Source organism: Andrena cerasifolii, chromosome 1 (genome assembly GCF_050908995.1).
Source record: "Andrena cerasifolii isolate SP2316 chromosome 1, iyAndCera1_principal, whole genome shotgun sequence".
Taxonomy (NCBI): Eukaryota; Metazoa; Arthropoda; class Insecta; order Hymenoptera; family Andrenidae; genus Andrena; species Andrena cerasifolii.
The window spans coordinates 27,700,387-27,724,458 of NC_135118.1; the positions used below are offsets into that span (position 1 = coordinate 27,700,387).

At 45.0% G+C, this 24,072-nt stretch overlaps 2 protein-coding genes across 4 annotated transcripts in view; one reads left to right on the plus strand and one right to left on the minus strand.

The window, feature by feature from the left end:
• Nucleotides 1-3,123, minus strand: part of LOC143374323 (uncharacterized) — a 339,083-nt gene extending 335,960 nt beyond the window's left edge. For both annotated transcript variants that reach the window (XM_076822391.1, XM_076822383.1), the window contains exon 1: nt 2,418-3,123. The gene's annotated coding sequence lies outside the window, so the exon portion shown is untranslated. The remainder of the gene's footprint in view (nt 1-2,417) is intronic.
• Best2 (bestrophin family protein) overlaps nt 1-24,072 on the plus strand; it is a 71,258-nt gene that overhangs the window by 42,729 nt on the left and 4,457 nt on the right. For both annotated transcript variants that reach the window (XM_076822303.1, XM_076822313.1), the window contains 6 exons: nt 377-506; nt 14,242-14,480; nt 21,293-21,424; nt 21,497-21,604; nt 22,544-22,804; nt 22,961-23,219. In XM_076822303.1, the coding sequence (XP_076678418.1) occupies nt 377-506; nt 14,242-14,480; nt 21,293-21,424; nt 21,497-21,604; nt 22,544-22,804; nt 22,961-23,219 (1,129 nt within the window). The remainder of the gene's footprint in view (nt 1-376; nt 507-14,241; nt 14,481-21,292; nt 21,425-21,496; nt 21,605-22,543; nt 22,805-22,960; nt 23,220-24,072) is intronic.

Below are 24,072 nucleotides of genomic sequence, written 5' to 3' on the forward strand. Positions count from 1 at the left end.
GCTGAAGATTGTTAAGTTGTTTCTGATAGACTGCACACGTTGGTGTATTCAAGTGCTTAAGTAATCAAGTATCTAGCAGAAGAAGATCGTATCAAACACTCCTAATTCAAGGAAGATACCAATCTAATGAAGGTAAAGCTTGTTATAGTATCTTGGCATACGTGAAGTGTATAACAGAAGGTGCATTCTGATGATTTATGGAAGCGCACGTTAAATTATCATCCTATCCTCCGGTTTACTCTTATTAAGAAATTGTTTCGACACGTACGCTCGTGGAGCGCGCGAGCAATTGTCCGCGAGCAGCAGGCGAGCGCGCTCAAGGCAAGTCGTAGTGCGATTATTAGAGTTATAATCCTGAAATGTTTTCACGTTGCAGGACGAGAGAGGCAGACTGATGAGGAGAAACATCGTGAGGTACGCTGTGCTCGCGTATGTCATCACTCTGCAGAGGATTTCGTTACGCGTTAAAAGACGATTTCCGACGCTTCAGCACATCGTAGACGTTGGTCAGTGAGTTTACATTCACTTCAATCATTTCTCTTTTCATTCGCGCAAAAAATATCATCGCCACCATCCACTCTCGTTTATTACTTCTCCGAGATATTTGAGCAACCGAACGGGGAAGAAAGTGCAAATGCTTTTTGTCGGAATACGTAAACAATCTTGTGGAAAATAAGAAACATTACTGTTAGAACCGGCGCGAGCCTTTTTTGCGCCCTGAGCGAACTTGCCAAATTGCGCCCTTTATTTATCAAGATTTATTTCAGCTTTTTGGGTGATCTTACTCTGAATTTTTATTCGTAGCTTAACCCTTTCGCTGTTCGACTACAGTCGAACCCCGCTACATTCCCGTTCGCTGCGGATTTCGACTATAGTACACGCATTAAAAAATGTATTCTGTTGCACTGTGATACTTAGCAATGGTCTCCGAGAAAAATGAAAAACGGAAAATTAAAAAAAAATTTATTGGTGTAAAATTGACACTTTTCAGGAATCGTCCGAAAATTTAAATACACAGCGAAAGGGTTAAAAACATTTGTAGTATTTGTAATATTTCATTGAAAATTTTATTTTAAAAAATGCCAACAGTGAAAAGACGTTATTTCACTATTTATAGTGTTGAAATTTTTTTTTGACTACATCTACAGTATTCAAGTGTATACTGAGTTCGTTATACGCACGTTCATTGAGACACTGCGTCGATCAGTGATGGGCCCAGTGATAAGGTTTCGGTGTTACCTACTCGCGATGTGCTCGGTTCCATCGCTATTTTCAACGCAAAACACAATTTCGATTCGTAACCCTCGTCGCGCTTCCTTGCCAATTGTTGCCACTTCAAGGACGTAGGCCCAATTAACACACACGCCAGTTCGTACGCGATTAACCTCCTCTTATGGTAACAAGGACAGTTTAGCGACAGATGTGCGCGAATTCTTTCCAAACTGAGATATATAGGAAGATTTTCGGTGTCCCCCGCGGAATTACAATTGCCCGTTAATAAGCGATTCGTATGAGTCCATTGTATGATAAAAGGCGTGTTATTCGCACCGCCCGAAACCGTTATTTAATCGACATTGAGACACACGCCGTACATAGCCTTGAAACGCTCGGTGAATACATACTTATAGCGTGTCTGTGGTCAAAGCACCATTTACGAATATATCACTCTTTGGCAATGTTACGAAAACGCCCTTCTTACCGATCGAATAATCATCAGAAACGGTCAATAATATGTATAGCTACAATAAAGGTATCATGTCTCTGATGGATAGCACGCCCGTAATTGCAAACTCTTATTCATTCCGAAGAGTAACAACCCTACACAGACGACAATCAAATCATACTAATTGTAAGGCGGTAATAAAGATAGTCCAGCTCAGCGAGAGAGACAAACACCTGATAGTGATCCTCTAGGCAGTGATCGGAACAACGTGTATCGTCGCTGAGTGGTTGCCGCGATTTGCAGTAAAAACGGAAGTAGACAGAGAAAGAAACTGTAAGAAAGAAAGAGACAGAAGTACTGACAGAAAGAGACAGAAATACTGACAGAAAGAGACAGAAATACTGACAGAAAGAGAGAGAGAAATACTGATAAAAAGAGATAGTTTAGGTTATGTTATTTCCTGTTTTGCTCCAAAATGGCTGCGGTTATACCGATCACTCCCTAGAGGATCACTAACACCTGAAAAGTGTAAGTGCCATCTGTGTAGAGCCGGATATTTTTCGAACTGAATTGAAGAGCGTGGCCTTCTCTTGCACTTACGAGCGTGCCAATCGTCCCCTAGAAACACTGGTACAATGCGACAACAATAGTGCGAATGTCGTATGGAGAATTCCTTTCTCCAATTATTTTGCAGAAAGGTTTCGGAACCCCCCAGTTCAAGGAACTCCTTTACAAATTCGATCGTCTAACTTACCTTTGCCCATGTATCCTGCAGCATTTCGTTCGAGGCTGATTGAGTGAGCTGGTTAGTCGTAGAGAGTGTTGAGTATCCATTATGCAAATCGCGTAATCCAAAATTCGATCGCCTAGGAACACTTTCCACACACTACACTTTCACGACACTGTCACGATTTTCGTAGCCTTTTCCTACGAGTATCGGTTGGAAGACAAACAGCACGTAGGGGAGAATTCTGACTGCTGTTTATTTATTTTGATACGAATCGCGATAACCGAGCGTCACAGCGCGCAAGAAGAGACTGCTTTGCCAAGACCTACGCGAAACAAGATGGGCTCGCCCAGAAGCTTCGGTGAAATTATTAGCAGCTATTATCGACAAGAGTTATTACGAATACGAGATATTAAGCTGCTATAACTAAAATCGTGGTGTCGATGGTTGAATCGATTAAATGAATCCTTTGAAGTAGATATCGTGTTACGAAGGCATTCTGAGACGAATAAAAATTGACGACAGATATACTGTACTGCATCCCAGTCCATGCGCAGGTGCCAATTCTCGTAAATAATGCCAACAAAGTGTCCATTCATCGAGAAGAACACGCTTTCTTGAGAATATGAACGCATAGGAAGAGAATCGCGGTAGACGCAAGTTAGTGTCCTCGTACAGACTACGAGAATCGTGCTGAAACGCGGAACGATTTCAACACGCGACGTTATCATAGCACTCCGTGCGCCATATTGTTTTATTGCCCACCAGTTGGCGCGCGCAGTGCCCAAGTATTAGAGCGAATTCGGTATCTCGCACTGACTCTGTGCCAGAATATGAGTTGGATTGGTTGTTTCTGATAGAGACGAAGATAGCTCTATAAGAATCAACCAATTCAAGTCATTTTCTGGCACCAGCTCAGAGTCAGTGCGAGATTCCGAATTCGCTATTAGAGACACTATAATACGAGTCTGCCCACGAGAAGGCCATTGTTGATTGGTCCGCCATTTTTGGTCCATTCCCGCTGATTTTTAAATCTGTCCATTATACCAATCTTAATTGTAATACATTTTTAAAAAAATATATGTTTGAAAGTTAATAAAAAATGCTTTTTGTCATACTATTCTAATTGTATACTATTCTATTTCTTGATATACCTATGTATATACCTATTTACGTGAAGTAAACAGAAGTAAAGTAGCACCATAAACGTAAGAGTTGTGAAGAGTGAAATGGTGTATATTTCTTTCTCTCTCGTAGGATTTAGCCCAAACATGGCGCACAGTGGCTCGTGGCCAGGCTCTTAGGGCGGTATTCTCAGTCGCTACTTATTCTTAAGCAAATGCTTAAGCATGCGGCATCCTTTACGAGCTACTAGGTTAATAGAGGATGCCGCATGCTCAGGCATTTGCTTAAGAATAAGTAGCGACTGAGAATACCGCCCTTATTACATTGCCTCTACCAAGTATGCACTATGCACAAGCAAATAGGGCGGCATTTTCAAATTCGAATATTCAATATCTAACTACGTAATCGGTCTGCGAAGTAACTATAAACGCCAAATCGACTCCTAGAATATTGTTTATAACATAAATTAAAGTAGGCTTCGATTAAAAAGGACACTGCTCTCTGATGGAAATTCGTCACAGGACTGCGACATTAGGAATTATTAAAATTACAGAGATGAACATTCTTCCCATTCCGCCTGCTATACCATATATCAGCCAGCAAAGCAGGTTTTAATTTAAAGCCCGTAAAATCTGATAGCCATTGAAGATTTCGCAAGAAAATTCAATGCGACTCACGAGAGGCCTGCTCATGGATCCTTTCACGATTATTCTTACGGTACCGGTAGCCGAGCAGAAGAAGCCGTTCCCCGCGATACAAAAGAAAGACACGAATCCGGATGTTTTTGTGAATCGGCGTCGGCGAGGATGCGCTTGTCGACTAGAAATAGCCACGCATTTTTCAGCCGCGAATTCCGCGAATCTTCCATGAACATGAGCCGCCCGGTCGGCTCCCTTGGCCGGGAAATAAGTGACGATAGCCGTCGCAAGAAGCGATCCCTCCGCGGAATTATCTCCGCGGGCACGTGAACATCGTCGGCGTCACGCAGGCGGACGTCGCGAAAGAAACGGGCCCGGTCGCCGCGCGGCCAAAGAAACCCGCGACGACGATCCGAATCCGTTCCACGGCTACTCTGGAAGCGAACCTGTCCCGACGATAAAATCGCAGATGGTCGCGTGAGATCCCGATCAATAATTCATGCAGCGAGAATGCACCGTGTTCCCCGGGATAATGAGAAGAAGAAAAAAACCGCGTCGACGGTTTTTCCAGCGGCAAAGGAAGTCGTAAATGCGCTGTATCGAATGTCGCCCGGTCGATAGCACCTAGACGCGATTGCCATTTTAATGCCACGTCCTAATGACGGATTAAGCCTGTATTTACGACCGTGTAAATAAAACACTGTACGTTTCCGTGATCTTGAGGCAGAAAGAAGGCTGAGGACACTCGGACGCCTGATTCGCTGCTAGTATTCTTGAAAATACCTACAATCTTCTATCCGCTTTTTTTTCTTCTTCCCTCTCTTGACGATATGTTAATGTTGTTGCGAAGAGCGGGCGACTTTGACGTGGATGTACTCAGCGGTGAGTTCGGGAGCAAAAAGTACCGAGGCGGAACACCAGCCGAGTCTGTTTCCCTAGCGGCATACTAATCTATGCGCAAAACCAGGCAAACTTCATGCCCATTCTATTTACGGCTTTCGGAGATGTTTGCCGATGGACTTCGCGCCGAACTCACCCGCGTTCGACTGCAGCCAGGAGTGCAACGAGCACGCATCCCGAGCCGTAAACCTCCGCGAAAGCATCGGCCGCGGCGAATTTCAGGACGCTTAAATCGCAAACGATTCTATTTACGTCGCATCGCGATGTAACCGTTATGGTCGTTGACTTTCGCGGAACCTCGCGAAAGACGCGGATGCAAATCGCCGCTGACACGGAATCTCGCATCGGTCGCGCAGGAAAGGAGAAATACGGTTGAGAAAAATCGGTGGTGATCATTAGCCGTGCCGTGCTCCAGTGGCTCCGCCAAGTCGACCGTCGAAAAGCGCTGGTGTATGTTAATTATCCGCGCGAAATGTTAATCGCCGGAGGATTTAATTTTAGAACATTACGCTACCGGCGATAAACGAAAGCGTGCGCCGCGCCGGGGCGAGCGTAATGACTATTAATTCAGCGGGAGAGGCGCACGCGATTCCGCGAATGCCGTGACGGCGGTAACGGGCACGGGAGAGATTTCCGATGTTGCTGGAATTAGCCGGGGCGCACCCAATTTCGAGAGGAATCGCGATCCGGTAATTACGTCGCGGCTGGAAAGAATGCCGAGAGCTGGGTCGTCGGTGTAAATCGAGTCGCGCCGCCAGGCAATTTTCACGTGCGTCCGGGTAATTTTCAAGGAGCCGAGCGGAGGCCGCTTAGAAACGCGGAGCGCCGGCGCCAGTCCCTCATCCTTTTCCTTTTCCCTGGTGCCTTAGCCCTCGTTTTGCTCGGCGCGCGAGCCGACCGGACCCGCGCCATGTAGTTTACCATCTATTCCCGGAGCCGAAGCGAGTGGACGTTACAACAGGCTTCTTCTGGCTACCTGTACTCGTCGTCCGCGTCGCTTCTTTTTCTCTCCTTCGCGAGCCAATCTCCACCTCTCCGCGAGACGGTATAGAAATAACCCGCGGTAATTATAGTCCGCCGGCTGGTACCGATACTGTGCCATTTGATAAGATAATCACTGGGACTGTCTCTGGCTTCCTCGATGGGACTCGACTTTGTTTCACCTAGCCGATTTCATTCCGCGCCGCGATCTCTCACCGTTTCCCATTGATTTTCACCGTTACCACGGCGCCAACGGTTTCCGTTTCGCCCGCCTCGCCGGGCTACGGTCGCGATCCAGAGCGCTCCTTCGACTGGGTGGATACGTTGACCTGACTCGTTCCTTTGGGTGTATAAATACGCCGGCGACTCTTCGCGGAGCGACGCACGGGAGATTTCAAGAGCGAAGGATCCAGGCGGGCAGGTAGCCGAGATCTACGTACAACCGGCGACTACTGGTCACGGCCAGGGTATAGGGACACGAATATAGCCGGCGTTAAATATAGCCAGACGTAATGGGAGCCATAATCTATCTCTGGCTGCAGGTGGTAATTGGCTAGACTAGTGGGTATCAAGGCTCGCGATAGACGCAGCTTCGGCTCGGCGAGGAGCGCCAGGGCCCGTTGAAGCGAGCCATCATCATCATTATCCAGCAAGATCGTCGTCGTGATCGTCGTGGCCGTTCTCATCGGCCACGGTGGCCAGAGCAAGAAACTCGAAAACCCGTTCCCTCCTCTTACGCTTCGCCGTAGATCCTCGTCGCTCCGCTGACTCCCCCGGCGTGTGTACACGCCGTTGTCGGCCATCCGTCTCTCGCTGGACCGTAATACACGGCGACGTACGCGCGCACGCGCTACCTATGTTTAGCGCGAATTATTGTCCCGGGTCGAGAGTTTCTCCGCCATTACGTGGACCGATCGGGGCCCGTTCGATGGGCGCAAGAAAATAATTACGTCCGGGCGTTGCTCGGCACCGCGGGTAGGACGATCGATCCTGGCTGCGGCCAGATTACGATCCATCGGCGTTTGAAGAGGTGTCGACGCGCGTGCAAAATCGCGGAGCACGGTGCCGCGGGTCCGAGGCAGGGTGTCGCTGGGACCGGAAGTCCTTGCATCGGAGAGCGGTGAGATTCACGCCGTCCGCGTGTAATTTTACGCGCGATTACGCTCGCTGGAAATGTCGTTAGCTGCTGCCTAGCTAGGAGAGTCCAGGAAAACCACTTGGCGCCTGCGAACGACCTAGCCGATGTTCTGAAATTAACGGAACGCAGTAGCCCGCCGGTTCTGCTTCCTTGACCTTTACGCGCGAACAGTTATGATATAGGCACGCGGACCTGCCGGTGTTCCTGAAACGCAGGGAAACGCGTCCGCTCCGAAGCGTGTCCTTGGTCGAGGTCGACCTTGAGGAAGGTCGGACCTTGTCTGTACGCGAGTACTTGAGCGAAGGAAACGAGGGGACCAAAAAGACCGAAGCTGGTCTCACGGAATATGCACACACTCCGTGGTCATTCAACGCTCGTCGAACATTATAGCCGCCATCGCGTAACATCCTGTGATACCTATGTATATGGAAATCCGAATTCCGCATTAAAACGGTGACTTCAGGTATCGCGTGACCGCGCGCCAGCGACGTTATCGATTAATTCGTCGATTACGAATAACTCAGGTATTTCGCGTCTGTGTAAATCACTTTGTTTTTTTTTTTTTATTCCCCCGTCGTTAATCTTCCGAATCGTCGCGTGCGTCGGAGACAAACGGAATGGTACCCGAGATAACGATTTATATGCGAAATAATTTACTCCAGCTGTCGTGCAACGCGGCGGTTGCCTCATCTTCCAGCGCAGCGTATCTGAAAATTGCATCGGCAGATCTGAAATCATCTCTGAGAGGGATTTCGTATCAAGCCTGCGATCAATGCCACTGCTCGTCGTTCTCAAACACCTGTCGCTGCTCCCCCGCTTTGCGGAACCGTGAAAGGTTGCGGCGAGTTTCTCCGAGCAGACCTTTCGTCGCCGATTGATAGTGAAATCGTTAATGACGTACGGTATCGCGACTATCATCGGCACACGTGCGAGCGGATGGTCGCCCATGCACGCCTGAACTCGGGCGTGGACGGGTCGATTTTCTCCTTGGCAGTGGGTCTATTGACACCCAGGGCGCATCCGCGGCCGCGTGTGCTCGCAATGATTTAAAAACACGCCCCCTTCTAATTACGCGGGGATATTTCCTAATCAGTGCAGTTTCACCGGCGCCAAGTGTCTGGCCGTGCTTGGCTTCGTCCCCAGCGGAGCTGGCCAAAAACGCGCGTCGCGGTATCTCGCGTTCCCTGGAGCCTTGTGACGTTGCTTTTCCTCGGTTCGCGGCAGATCGGGCGAGATCAACGTTCCACCGTCAAAAATACGAGCTCGATGACGCATCGCGTCCGCATTCAGTCGCATACGAGTTGTGGAGCACGCTTAAAGACTCACGAACCGGCCACGAGGGGGGACTGGTTTTCTCTGGTGGATGGTTTTCAACGGCGCGGCGGCCAGGGAACGACGAGGAGAGGATGGAGGGACGAAGAACATGGTTGATTTTTTACTTTGGTGGCGACCTTGCCAGCCGAGCAAGGATCCTCGCGTTTATTGACCCCGGCGAGCATTCTCCACTTTAAGCCCGTTGTGCATCCAAGTACCCGTACATCTCGCCCCACACTGCCCCTCGCTCATCATCGTCTTCAGCTGATGCTCCCGGGAGGTAAACATCCTCCAGAAACGAGCACGGCCTCTTCTTATTCGCCCGAGTCGTTTCAGGCAGGTGAACTTGCCCGTCCCACCTCCGTGCAATTTTCCACGGTACTTTCTTTGGGTCTCTGTAATCGTTTCTGAAAATTCAATTCTCTCGCTCCGCGTTCCAGAGCGGTATCGCCTGGCTATTAGTAGACACGCTCGAGCAATTGGATCGTAATGGAACGTTGCGCTCGCGTTAGTTACAAAATTTCGCACCCCCCTTGTTGCCGCGAGTGTCGTTAACATCCACCGGGCTGACAGTGAATAGTTTACGCTCGGCTAGTCGGCCGACGAGAGACGCGTCACTGACTTACATTCTTCGGGCGCGAACCACTCGCGTCAAGGGCCGATCCGCCCGTGCATGTGCGTGCTTTCGTAATTAACGCCGATTTGGTTTTATTAGCGGTTATTAACCGCGTTGAGTAACTGAGGCGTCTTTTGAAACCCGCGACGGTGCTGTGCCGTCGACTCCAGCGCCGCGGACTCTGCGGATCTCGCACCGTCTCGCAAATTAAACCCGTCGCCCCGCGAATCGCCGCTAGTAAAAACCCCGTGAAAGCGGGTATAAATTATTTCCCCGGCGATACATATACGCTTTCGAAAATTTCGTCTCGGGCAGACAGCATCGTCGCCACTGACGCCGCATATTTTTCGCGCGAAAATCGCCAAGTGTAACGTGCGAAAGCGACCGAGTTTCACTGGCGCCCGAAGGAATAACAAAGATTTCCTACAACGGGGAAAGATCTTGCATGCTTCCCTCGGAAACGTTCTTTTGGCGCGGGCAACGGCTCCCAAGCGACGCGAGGCGACAAAACGCGGCTTCCGTTTCAGCGTTTTTATCGCTAATCGATCGGAACGGTGCTCGATCACATGCTCGGTATAATCGACACGCTATCGGTCAGTCAGATAGGGTTGCCAACTATAATATGTAAGTAGTGTACATTATTTTTGTCTAATGTAGATGCTAGATAGGGTAAACTCGGGTAAGTTAGTGATAGTTTTAGAATTTGTTTATCAGCTGCTAATATTTAGATATTCTGAAAGTGAGTCTAGGATATAATGATAGGTCAGACATCAGAGAAACGAATAATAGGTTAACAGAAATTTACTAAGTATATTTAATTGAAAATGTACAAAATTAAGTTATCATGTAATACTCTGGTTACTCCGTGATATACTGAATTCCACTTAAGAGACGGCTTAATAGTGCAAAATGCACAAGAAATATGCATTTCAAAAATAAGATACCTATGGCTATTTTAATGTAGGCTTATTTCGTACCACTTTTCTCTGAACAGTGCCTACTATTTTCTTTCACAATGTACTATATTTTCTATCATATTTGTCCTTAAAGAACTATATTGTCCCGTAAAAAGTTGGCAAGCCTACAGCCAGCCCTCGTTAAAGGCGCACTACTATTTAGTGCCTCTTAAAAATTCTTATCGAACTTCTCGCAGCTATAGCTGCAACGCGAGTTAAAATTTTAAGGGGACTATTAATCGTTTCGTCATTGGGGTACGTTGAAGCCGCGTATTCACCTGCGCATTCGCCCTGAATGTGCATTCGGCGCGCACCGATTTTTCGCCCGTTCGGAGCTCAGCGCGCGTTCGGCGCGCATTCGGGGCGAATGCGCAGGTGAATACGCGGCTTAAGAGGAATACCGTATCCACGGCTCGGTCGTGAGTCAGTCGATGAGTTATCGCTCGCGACTCCCGGTTGCAAAATCTCGAACTCATTGTATAGAATCCATGTGACCGTGCGATTGCATCAAGGCCGCACACGCCGAATAAAGAACCGATTGCATATCGATTCAATCGTCAGTGCGGCGGACTGTTTGGTCGACGCAGATTGCTCGCCTGACGTCCGCAGCCCATTCGGTTTAATCGACGATCATTTGACTCTCAGCACGAGAATCATTTTACATTATACTCTTCCACTAATCCCATACATTACTATTAACTGAACTCACAGTAATTTGCCTTCAATGTGCTCCACAATTTCAACACAGCCCAACACTACCCAACGCTACTCAACTGGTACCTAGGGTAGATGTCCCATTTACTGTCAGTGTCCCTATTACTGCCACTTTATTTATTTCACTTTAAAAAAATGTAACGTATAAAGAATAGACGTATGAAGAGTGTACTATAATAATACGAAAAACAGTCCCAATTTTATGATAAATTCTTTTTTACACTATTCTTTATACGTTGCGTGTTTATTAAGTAAAGTAAATGAAGTGGCAGTAATAGGGACGCTGGCAGTAATTGGGACATTTACCCTACCTACCAGTTGAGAACAGTCAACGCCAATTTTCCATGCCCAATCGTTCAGCAGATATGAAACTGTATCAAGGACTGAACCGACCAAGTAAGAGATGGTAGCTGGACGCCGTGGAACGAGCAAATACCGCGGACCATATTGGTTTCAACGGCAGCTTACGCGCCACGGTTTTTGCTATTAAGGTCATTACCTGAACCTGCTGCCGCGCGACTCTGCTGCAAGAGTGTAACATGTGTGCCACCATTAATAACTACACGTCGGCACTTGCGTTTCTTTGATCGTGTGCAGACGGTTTCTTCGGGGCGGCTACTTGTCGGAATGACGCCACGAGTTATTTCGATAGCCGCTCCGAGGAAGGCGTCCCGTTTTTTCGGCCCGGTGCTCTAGCTTCGTTACGGATACCGTCCGCGCCCGTTTCTGCTCTAACAATAAAAACATTCCTCCGGAGAGAAATTACCGCGTTCCCGTTATTCGATCGGATACCAATCGGGCGTAGTCGCGATCCTCTCCCGTGGTCGCCGTGACTTTTAACATCGTTTTTGCCCCGGCGACCATCGTTAAACTGTCCCCCAGGTTCCAGTAGCTCGAACCTTCCTGTTGCGTCCATAAAACACGAAATGGCGTAATGGCTCGATGGTCGAGGCTAGGGTTGCCACCCGTACTATATTATATAGTGTTCTACTCTATAAATATAGTGTTCTACTCTGTAAATTGTACTGTGTACTGTTTAAACAAAATGTAGTACGCGAAATACTATATTTTCACTTCATAGATAACTAAGAAAAAATTTAATTATTAATCTAACTAAACTAACTTAATTGTAGCGAGTCTCAGTATCCAGAACGCACCCTCAGCTATTAACATCACGCGGCACAAGCTACAATTAAATTAATAAAACACGAGCCATTAATCTCTCTTTTAATTCCTTTGTAAAAAATAATCCCTTGATGCTAAAATCACAAGCTAATAACAACAAATATACATAGAAAAATAAGTAAAATAAAAAAATTAATCTGTACTTTTTATTTTCCTAAATTTCCCTGAAAATACTATATTCTTTCAAGATTCCGTAAAAACACTATATCTTCCCTGAAAAAGGAAGCAACCCTAGTCCAGCCGTCACAGCTCTGCATCCTGTTCGCATTCTGGGCACGCGCGAAGACAGCGTTTCAGAATCGAAAGTTCCATTTTAGCCACTTCAAATTTTTACGTGCAACTACATCGTGTTTTATAAAAAGTTTTACCTCGCACCATGTACAGTCGCTGAATATTTTAATACGTAACGTTTTGCCCGGTAAAAGTAATATTTTGTAATAAGAGTTTCTTCTGGAACGGCCACGCTGCATGAGCGCAATCGGCGTTAAAAGAAGTTCCACTGCATCATCGAGTTGTTCGTAAAAAGCGGTTATCTTCGGTAAAATTGTTCTCCTCGCAGCCAGGTTTCACCGGAGCGCATAGAAGTTTCTATAATGTTGCTAATTGCAGGTGCAACTCTATCTCGCCTCCGAGAACGTCGGCTGCGGGTTACGTAATAGCGCACGTAACGCAAATCGTGAGCGGAAACGGGCAACTTTACATTCTTTTAACGAACGCTTAGTTTTCTTTCGAAAATCACACGTCCATATTTTGCGCTGCTATGGCCCCGTAGCTATTCCACGCGGCGATATCAAGGGGACGACCGTTCGCTGGCTATGTAATAGCGTATTCTCTCGATTGTGTTCTCGGCGGGGCGCGCAATGTGCATCGCTCTCCACGTGCTTCATGTTTACGACCGAGTCACGCGAGCGGCCGCAAGCAATTACATAATCATCGACTCGCTAACTAATAAACAATCGTCCTTTCTTCCTGCAAAGCCGACGGACATCTTCTTGCGAGTTCTTATCGTTCGAATTTATCGTACGTGCACGTGGTCCGTTGCACGGGTCACGCTGGGTACTCCATTCTACGTCTTCGAATTCTCGAATTCTCCACACAAACAGGCCCAGGTGGCAAACATTTTGGCACACCCTGTATACATAACAGAATTGCAAATAAATTTTGCGCGCGGGTGGTATGAAAATTATGGGAAACAGAAAAGAATATTTGGATAAAATCATAATTGTTTTTTGGAAGATGGGGGGCCTTCTGGGCATTGGGCCCAGGTGGCATCGTGGCAACTGCTCATCGGTCGCCCGTTAAATGGGCCACTGACCGTCACAGAGGATATCTTCGACGTTTTATTTTAAAGAAATCGAAAATGTTGACACGTTTGGTCCAACATCTGCATTCGCTCTCTCATGCCGCAGATACACGCGCGAAAGTCGCTATCAAAGTTACGATATCGCGCTACGTACAACTGCCTCATTCGATTCTGACCGCCTGCCTTCGATTATTAGTCGACTTTACACGGTTAGGCTTTTTGCTAAAAGCGTTTAGAGCATTGTCACCAGGGGCAGATTTAGAGATTTGACGGCCTAATGCTGCAAAGCGTATGTCGCCCTTTCCGCGAAATACCATCAGATATTTTAATTTATAAGAGTTGAGACAATTTTAAAATTAATTCAGTATAACAGTTCATATAAGAGTTATGGATAATTTGGTACCTGAAAAAACGTGAATTGTTTTTAAAGTTGTCTCAAGCGACCGTGTTTAAAGATCACTCTCCACTTTCGGTGCGAGGGAAAATAGATAGACATTTTATTTTAGAATGGAAATCTATGCTACCATTGGCGATGCAAAAATAAGAAGCTGCAGGCAAAAACATTTCGCTACCTGTTTCGATTTCTTTCGTCCAAAATTTGCCGCCCTAGGCTATAAACAAACTCGCCCCTGACTGTCGCGCCATAGCCTCTTGTCTGGAACACTTCTAATCTAGACTGCTAATCGAAAGCACGCGGCCATAATCGAACGAATCGGTTGTACACCTGTGCACGTGTTCGTTGATTAACGAACCGCGCCGATGAATTTAAGTAAAGAGGACAGTCTGACTTATTGCCCGGCGATAAAGATCCCAGCCGTTGGATGCTGATCATCGTTGCTCGTTTTAGTGGCAATTTGGTAACTGCTCGTTCGGTGAAAGTTCGCACGAGATCTGTGCCGTTTCTATATCGCCTCGTCCCACCCGGTCGAAAGTTTTAATAGGGAGAAAATAAACACGAACAATCCGTATCGTTGCTTGCAGGTCTGATGATGGAGTCCGAGAAGAAAATCTTCGAGATGATGAATAAGAAAGCGGCGATGTCGAAATACTGGATGCCACTGGTGTGGGCGACGAACATCATCAACAGGGCCAGGAGGGAGGCCCTGATAACCAGCGACCAAGTAGTGCAAACCCTCCTTGTCGAGCTCAGCGACATCCGGAAGAGGCTTGGCGCGCTCATTGGTTACGACACCGTTTGCGTTCCTCTCGTTTACACTCAGGTGAGCATTCCGATTTTGAGTGAACCGTGCTAAACGCGCCGCCGTCGGTAATGCCCCTGCGCTCGATGATCCAACGAGTGTTTGCGAATTGCAAATATGGTGAAACACGAGATCGTTTGAAAGATATGCTGACAGGGGGCCCGGGAACAAAACAGTGGCCTCAGGGATTAGAATCTTGTTAATTACCGCGAATTCGATATTTATAAAAGACTTTCCCCTCGTTTCAAGGTATCTTTAATCTCTATTCTCTGGTCTGCTTAGTTTGTTAAGGGATTACATCTCAGCTACTCAAAGCTGCCATTTTTAAAAAAATAAGGATGCTCAGTACTTGTCGAGACAACTTTTTGGTTATTGTCTTGTTTTGTTTTTTATTGACAAAAGAAGATGAACACTTAGGTCGAAAATCACATTTTTGACTTTGAGTAGCTGCCATTTTTCAAAAAATAAATTTTTTCAAAATCGGTACCGCCATGTAATAAAATATAGTGTTAAGAATATTCGTGCAAAATTTTATTTAAATCGGTCTACTTAAATAGTAATCTCTGAGATATTTTTGTTACTACAAATGCTGTAACTATATGAAAGAGCCTTGGGAGAAGGTGCTACTATCAGTGGCGGATTTAACAGGGCTCCGGCAGGGCCTCATGATAAAAAAAAATTATGATTAGGTATAGGTATCCAAACACTACATTTCTTTTCGTACTACTTCACTTGGTCCGTTTTTAGTAAACTACCTCTTCATTTTCCCGAGAAAACGGACCCCTGTCCAGAAGGCCCCCCTAGGGCCCTCTCTTAAAAAAAAAGTTACGATTTTAATGAAACACTATATTTTATTTCTGAACTACTACACTTAGCCCGTTCTTAATAAACTACCTCCTCATTTTCCTCCAAAAATGGGCCCCTCAGAACGTTTGCCACCTGGGCCTTTTTTCTTAAATCCGCCACTGGCTACTATGGCACCATTTCTCAACATATCAAATTTCTTTCCGAGGAGAATATAACGTAATTCATACACAACAATGTGTATATCATGATTTTTAAATATGACGTTCCTTTACCTATATAAAAAAAAAATCATAAAAATGACCCTATTTTCCGACCTATCAAGGATATGTAACTCAAACATGAACGATCAGAGCGACAATAAGAGCGAAGCGTCGAAATACATTATATTGTTTTATAATGGAAGTGTTTACATTAAACCAGCGAGCAGAGCAACGCTTACTATTTAGACGACCAACGATGAGATCGTCGAGAAACAAATATCTGCTTCTTTTTCTTCGCTATTATCGCCGATCTCATCGACATATAATAAGAAGCCTTAAACGCCTGAAACAGTACCATTATAGCAGCTCCACTAAAAAAAAAAACACCAAAGAAAGATATTGCCGAGCAGCTTTTATCGCCGGTCCGATCGTTTGTCGCAGCTCCAACATAAACGTAGGTAGTTAGTTACCCTTGCGTCTCAAGAGATCCAATCAATCAGCCATCGTTCTCCTTTCAATCACGCTCAGAAGTCGTTAAGTCGCATAATTGTGCTGGCGTTTAGTGTCACTGGGAGAGATCGAGCGCTTCGAACGGACATCTTCATCTCGGGCTAAATCTCATTACCATCGCTTTGTTGCTTGATGCCGCTGACAGTCTACAACAAGCGCAATTGTGTAATTCCTGCATAGTCCCTCTCGTCCCATTTATCTCGCGCTCTACAGTTTCCACATTCACGGCAAAGCCTCGTCTCCGAATATTTCCGACACAACCAATATGTTCGTCTCCAAGTTCACATCTACTTCACCTGAAACACGGCGAGGATTTGACATTGAGCTAATAGTTTCAGCGTCACGTTCGGCGTTAAAATAACGCCTTCGAAACGTTCAAGTAGCGCGTTCTCTATTTGCTACGTTAAATCTGTTTCAACTGCACGAACTTAACGAGCTTCGAGGTGGTTACGATCATTAGAAAGTACGTCACCCCGTTGCAACACGATCCCGTGGATAAAAGACTCGGTGCGTAATCGTAGAGGCTGCCTCCGACAGAAATCGCTGGTACGATCCTCACCTCTAAGACGCTGCGCGCACCGTCCGCAATCTCTGTTAACGTAGATCCATGATCCAGCTGGCGAAGGACTCGATTCATTGCGGCGCAACAGTAAAATGGATCCGTCGTTCTCGGAACGTTTCGCAATTAACCGGCACGTATGCATTGTGCAACGCTAATCGCTCATCAACTAACATCCCTAATCGTCGGCCCGTCGACGGCATCGTTTTCGCGGAGTTTAAGAGCTCTCCGCGTCGTAATTTCGATTTCATACGTGCCCGAGTTGCGGAGTGGCCTTTGCAGCGACCTTTGTTTACCGAACCCGGCTCCGTATCCTGCTTTTAATCGGTCGTTCGGAATTCTTTTCTTCCCGCCAACCGAATGGAGGCCTTGGTATATTTGTCAGGCACCCATGGCCACCAATTAACTGCTTTTCTTCGAAACGAATTTAAAAGTTTTCCCACAGCATGCTATGATGCCAAGCGTACCCTGCGTTGTCATAATTAATTAACACTTGATTCACACACTGAAAAACAGGTTTCTCAATCTTCACTCTGTTTCATTACCTGCAATTCAACTTCAGAAAATTTTGCACGTTCCCTCCGCAAGCTTAGGTTAGTTCTTCGCTGCTATTTAGACCAATATAGAGTCAGCACCAGTTCACATTTAAATCTAGCACCAGTTCTAGTTCTTATCAGATCCCATTCGGAGTTCAGATAAATTCAGCGTAATTCTATTAGTTCAGTCCTCGTTTTATTCATCCGCATTTAGCTTCGTAATGATGTATTCCTCTGAATTACGACTGAGAGTCAAAACCGACTGATTTCCAAGCATCCTCGGAGGATCGTCATTAATACCGTTTTGCAAACGGCGAGCAGCAAGTCAATCACGGTGAACTTAGAGACCGAACGGCGAGGAAGCATTGATTCATTGAACGATTGCGTCATTGGTTACGAACGGTGATCGCGGGATGCGAAATTCAGAAGCGTCGACCGCCCAGAGGTAAAACGGTCGAGCAGCTATTTCCTCGCAGAAGACATCGCGAATCTCATTACGGCTGCATACATATTTAGATCAATCTCAGACGATGGGGTGAATCGTCTCGTTAGTCAGCGGATAAAATACGACTGATTGTTATTCGCGTTGCTCGTGCTCTCCACATAAATTAAGTTCGCAATGGAATTACCTCTGTGATTTCTATTTCACGTTTGCTTATCAATCGACACGGAAATACCTCGAGTCGTTACTCCGAAAAGGTAACGATCGTAAAACATGAGAAAATGGTACTTACACTGCGTTTCACATTAGAGCGTACTCGTTTCGCGCAGGGATACACTGTTGATTGGTAGTAAACCGGCAGGGAAAGTGCTACGACCAATCGCGTGTGTCAGATTCGTGGGAGCTGCGCATATCGGTCGCAAATCGGTAGGGGCGTTGGTACGCTCTTATATGGAACGCAGTGTAGGGTAAACCCGGGGATTCACCTGGAAGCTAAGTTGAGTTACGCTATGCTATGCTATAAAACATAAAAAAACATAGCACAGCTGAGCACAGCTTTTGGTAGAAACGGTTTCATATAGCCGGGAATCCACCTGAACGCTAAGCTAAGGTATGCTATGCTAAGTGTAAAAAAATAAATTCAATACATCCTTAAACCGGGAAGCCATCTAGAAGCTAAACTACGCTATGCGTTGCTACACCATGCTAGTTTTTAAAAAAAGTAGCTTCAATACATTCTTATGGAACCGTTTCCCCCAAAAGCTAAGCTAAAACAGAGCAGAGCATAACTTTGGTTAGCTTCCAGGTGGATTCCCGGCTTTATGGAAACATTTCCGCCAAAACCGCTAAGCTGTGCTACATTTTGTCGGAAGCTAAGTTAGCTTCGGAAAAATATTTAGTAGGTACAGCTTAGATTAGTTTTTGTGGAAACGGTTCCGTAAGGATGTATAGAAGCTCATTTTTTAAAACTTAGCATAGCACAGCTTAACTTCTGTTAGCTTTCAGGCGGATTCCTGGCTTAAGGATGTATAGAAGCTAATTTTTTAAAACTTAGAATAGCATAACTTATTTTAGCTTTTAGGCGGATTCCCGGCTTAAGGATGTATAGAAGCTAATTTTTTAAAACTTAGCATAGCATAGCGTAACTTCTTTTAGCTTTCAAGCGGATTCCCGGCTTAAGTATGTATAGAAGCTAATTTTTTAAAACTTAGCATAGCATAGCATAACTTCTTTTAGCTTTCAAGCGGATTCCCGGCTTAAGGATGTATAGAAGCTAATTTTTTAAAACTTAGCATAGCATAGCATAACTTATTTTAGCTTTCAGGCGGATTCCCGGCTTAAGGATGTATAGAAGCTAATTTTTTAAAACTTAGCATAGCATACCATAACTTATTTTAGCTTTCAGGCGGATTCCCGGCTTAAGGATGTATAGAAACTAATTTTTTAAAACTTAGCATAGCATAGTACAGTTTAGCTTAGCTTCCACGTGGATTCCCGGCTTAAATGCATGCATTGGTAATGAATTATGGTTGCAAAGCCACTTGACCATCGCCCAGCATAGGGGAAGTAATACAGCGAAACTTAAATTGAATTTGGGTAGACGAAACAACCTGCATTTACCTTATCTTCCGCATGAGAACCACGGATGATAATCCATTACCTCATGGCTCGGTGTTGCAAGACAGGTGGAGGTAAACGTTTCGCCAAATTGCTTCGTTGAATTCAGAAACGAAAGGAAGGGAATTATGTTAATTGTCGATGATTAAGAGAGTACGTAAAAGGCCTCCAGGAAGGGTGCAAACCGAGTGGCGTGTAATTATTCTCCTGGTCCTGTTCGTTTAATGAAACAGTACGGCGACGAGTCTCCTCTCCGGTGTTCCACCGTGGAAATCGTAACACGCCTCGTCTCCAGCACCGAGGAGCAGCGCAAAATCGCAAGGTTACGCGTAAAAGGCAGGGCGGTTGTGCGTGCTGTGTAATGATACGTTTACAGATAGCCGCGGCCAGTGTGTTTTGCGCTTGTTCACCCGGTACCGTGAACGTTTGCATAGCAAGTGCCTCTGTTCCCCGGGGTTTCATAAATTTCCAAGGAGGAAGGAGAATTCCGCCTCGGCGCGACAATGCGCTTTAATTGCCAGTGAAATTGCTGCGCTCCATTCCGCTTTACGACCAAGAAATTCGACGCTCAAGAAAAGTCCTCTTTTAAACGATTTCGCGATTTAAACGTGCATTTCCCGAATAAATTTTCCCGGCGCAAATGAGCGCGTCCGCCTGCTGCGCGCGAGCCGTAAAGGCGGTGCTCGTTGCATCGCCGAGGCTATTAACAGAGGCGACTCTTTTCAGAATTCTTGAGCGCCAAACGTGTGCCTTGGATATTCGCAGATACGATCGACGAAGTCTAAGGGCGATCTATCGGTCAGTTTTTGCGTTACGCGTATAATAGCCTCTGCATAAACTATCATTTCCTGGTGGCCTTCGATGAGAAAGGTAGCGCTCTTGACGACCTTGATATTATTTCATTGAAACCTGTTCGTTCGCGTATGCACCGCGAGAACAACACGAAACTGTTAAGAGCCTTGCACCAAGCTACTGACCCCGTTCGAAATTTCACATCCCTGGGGAACGAAAGCTTTCGCCTTCGTGCAGTCCGTTTACACTTTTATCGGGTCTCTGATTTTCCTGCAAGATTTATCTGGCCTCTACAGCATTCTACTATATGCCTATCATTATGTGTGCCCCGCGTGGAGCTTAATTAAATTGAGGGCAAGAGGGGTGCAGCTCCATCTTTACCAACATTGAGTAAATTAGAAAATACTGTTTATAAACTTATTGCTTTGACCTGGCATTGAAAAGAGTACACTAATTGAAAAATAAATATATGTTTTCACACAATAGGTAGTAGTTATTGATTTTGATAAGTTTGTATTTCCAATTTTCGCGAAAAAATATTCTATAATAAAAATATTAATATTAATATTAATATTTCTATTTTTATATTAATATTAATATTCATATTTCTATTTTTATATTAATATTAATATTAATATTTCTATTTTTATATTAATATTAATATTAATATTTCTATTTTTATATTAATATTAATATTTGTATTTCTATTTTTATATTAATATTAATATTTCTATTTTTATATTAATATTAATACTTCTATTTTTATATTAATAATAATATTAATATTTCTATTTTTATATTAATATTTCTATTTTTATTTATTTGCAATAAATTACACATTTGTTATCGGATTTGCATGAAACGTGCACCAAACGATGTAGAATTCTTTTTACCTATCTTACACATCATAACTCAAAAACTGTCGAAAATAGACCTGCACCCCTTTTGCTGCAAGGTCCTCAATTTTGTAAAAAATATCTCTTCCAGTGAAGAAAGTAGCGTTCAAGGAAGAGTATTTATAACGATGTTACCATGAATCGATTGGTACCTGCTTTTCAGCCTCCATCACTTTTAACGACACTTGCTTCATGCGCAGAAAGTGTTTAACGGTCGTTCCCGGAATCGACTAAAATGACGCAATCGAAGAATGCTCATCTGTAGACTCTTAGCAGTTAATTCATTCGTTCCCATCGAGCGTATCTCCGTAAAACGCGTTTGATTAACAAACGCGATGGCAGTATGTACTTGGCGCGTTGCGATTCACGTATGAGCACTCGGTTCCCGACGCGTAGAATCTGCCCGAGCAACGGTTTACAACCGCGATACTCGTATCTGGGCAAGTTTGAACATCATTTATTTACGTCTTGCAGGTAGTCACGCTATCACTGTACGCGTACTTCTTTTCCGCCTTGCTCGGCCGACAATTTATCGAACGCACCGACGTCGGAGGCGGGAAATACGAGGAACCCGACATGTATTTCCCATTTTTCACGGCGCTGCAGGTGAGAGGCACACACGGCCGTAAAACTGTAACCTGTTATTGCCAATCAATCAACCCGATGCGTTCCTTTCAGTTCTGCTTCTACGTGGGATGGCTGAAAGTCGCCGAGGTGTTGATCAATCCCTTCGGCGAGGATGATGACGACATTGAGCTGAATTGGCTTATAGATCGACACATTAAGGTACATCGATCCTTCATATGGCGAGCCGAGATCAGTACTGAATTAATCAATAAGAAAAATAAGCACGTGCTTGGGAGAAAGGGAGGCAGCGTAGAAATTTTTGGAATTTTAAAATCTAACTTTTGTTAGAAACACTTTTTAGTTAAATTAAAGAGTGAAGATTTTAAGTCTTAAAAAGTTGACTCAATTTATAAAAATTTCCACTTACCCCCATTATGCTTCTCAACCCTTCATATATTGTATGTCCGGGAGAGTTCGACCACTTTTGAAAAAGAAATTATAGCATCGTTGTTTTTCACATTCTTGTCGTTTTGTGCAAATCAGTGCAAAGCCCAAGCAATTTAGAGTATATATAAATTATAGTGTGCGATAATTCCAAATTGAAATTTTCATTTTCAACCAAAAACATTGGCACTGCAATTGGACGGTCTCACCCGCATGTCGGGGTTAGACCGTCCACCCACTACGGGTGAGACCGACCTTGAAAAATAACAAAAAGTGTAGCTTATAAAAAGTACAATACACGAGTAAATTAATTGATATTTTAAAAACGAATACATACGTATCGTTGGTGTTACACTGTAGTTTTATACATATTATATCCTCCAATATCGGAAGAGAGTAAATAAACTTCCCTGTTTTTCAAATATCACTAACACTGTAGCTTGGTCTAAAAACTTTCAGCCTCGCATAAAGTCTTAACTGTATCTTTTAATTCAAACCTGGATTTGTGACGATGGTCAAAGTGAGATAAACAACAAGCGCGTTAATTTGTTTCGTGTCAGTGACACACAGCGCCCTATCTTGCATCAGTCTTAAACTAGCAACACTGGCCGGACTCTCCCGGTGGTCGATCTATTACCCTATCAAATACGTCTAGTCACACAGACGTCTTCCAATATGGAAATGAATGTTCGTCTAAACATGTACACCCAACAGGCAGGATACATGATTGTCGACGAAATGCACGAGGAGCACCCAGAACTGCTGAAGGATCAGTACTGGGACGAAGTCGTGCCGAAGGACTTACCATATACGGTGGCCAGCGAACAGTACCGACGAGAAGAGCCAAAGGGATCCGCGGAGCATTATAAGGTGAAAGAAAGCGACGCTCTGTACGCGAACGTTATGCTGGGTACGCAGATCCACAATCACATTCAGCATCGCAAGACCCACCAGGACGACATGTATGCCGATTATGTAAGTCCACGTCACGAAGTGAACTTGGATCTATCGATATTCCAACGAGTGACTTTGGTCTTCTCGTTGAGTCGTGAACCAAGTTTCGTCTTGAAACTGATTAATGCAATCACGATTCTGTACTAAGAATAGTATATTCTACTTTATTTTTTACAGGAAAGCGTCGACACTCCGTTAGTGGAGCGACGAAAAAATTGGCTGCAACGACAGATCACGCGAATGGGATCAGTGCGCAGCTCTTCGACCACTTACAGCAGCGGTGGCGGTTTCTTCTCTAGAAATCGTCACAACAGCGTGTACAGCAGCCCTGAAACTGGAGGATTGCCACAGACGAACAACCCCAATCTGAAAATGTCGCTCTACGACCGCCTGGTTGGTCGAAAGAGTATTCGTAGTCAACGAATGGGTCGACAAGGCAAGTGTTTCATGGAAATGAGCGTGGTACTTCTCAGTTACAGGGGTGAGCGATAAAATTGACGAAAACTGTGTTCGAAATTTTCTTCTAAATTTAGTTCTTATTTTTCCCATTTTACATGATTAGCAGAGCTAATGGAATACGTTATTTCTACTAACTCAATTTCGCAAGAAATGCGCGTTGGTCCGTCTTTGTTCTGAATGCCTTAATTAAGTTATGAATTCGTTGAGTGACCTTCAAAGAAAATTTCAATTTAGAGTTGCGTCATATATAGATACGTAAACAATACACGCCAATCCTGTTATCAGAAGGGCGGAACTTCTGTAATCACCTTAATTTCTGAATGTTAAAACGGTAATGCCGCGCTCTTACATAATAACCTCTGCACGCTTCAAAAGTATCTTCCACTTACATAAATTAACGCCGCTTATGATTGGAAGCTTAAGCCGGAATTCACTCTTTCTTACCGAGTCATTCCTTCGGAAGGAACATTTTCCTCGCGTCAATCGCGACGCCCGTGCATAACTGCATGGAGAAAAAAGCGGGGGGGAAAAAACGCGTTCGCCTGATGGCAGTCGTGTTTTATTCCACAATTTTTCGCTCGACAGTTGTGATGTTCTTTGCTCGGCCGTCGCGTTCCGATGTAACGGGAAAGAAAAACTTTCAATGAAAGCCTCGCGAATGTTCCGCCGATGCTTTCCTCCTCCCTTCCCCTCGCGCACTGGATTATGCAACGCGTAACCTTGTGTAACCCCCAACAGTTTCCGCAATCGTGAATCGCGGTGCTCGAGAAAAAAAAATACACTTTCCTAAGGCCTTGTGCCTCTTTCTCCTCCCGTTCCTCTCGCTTCCA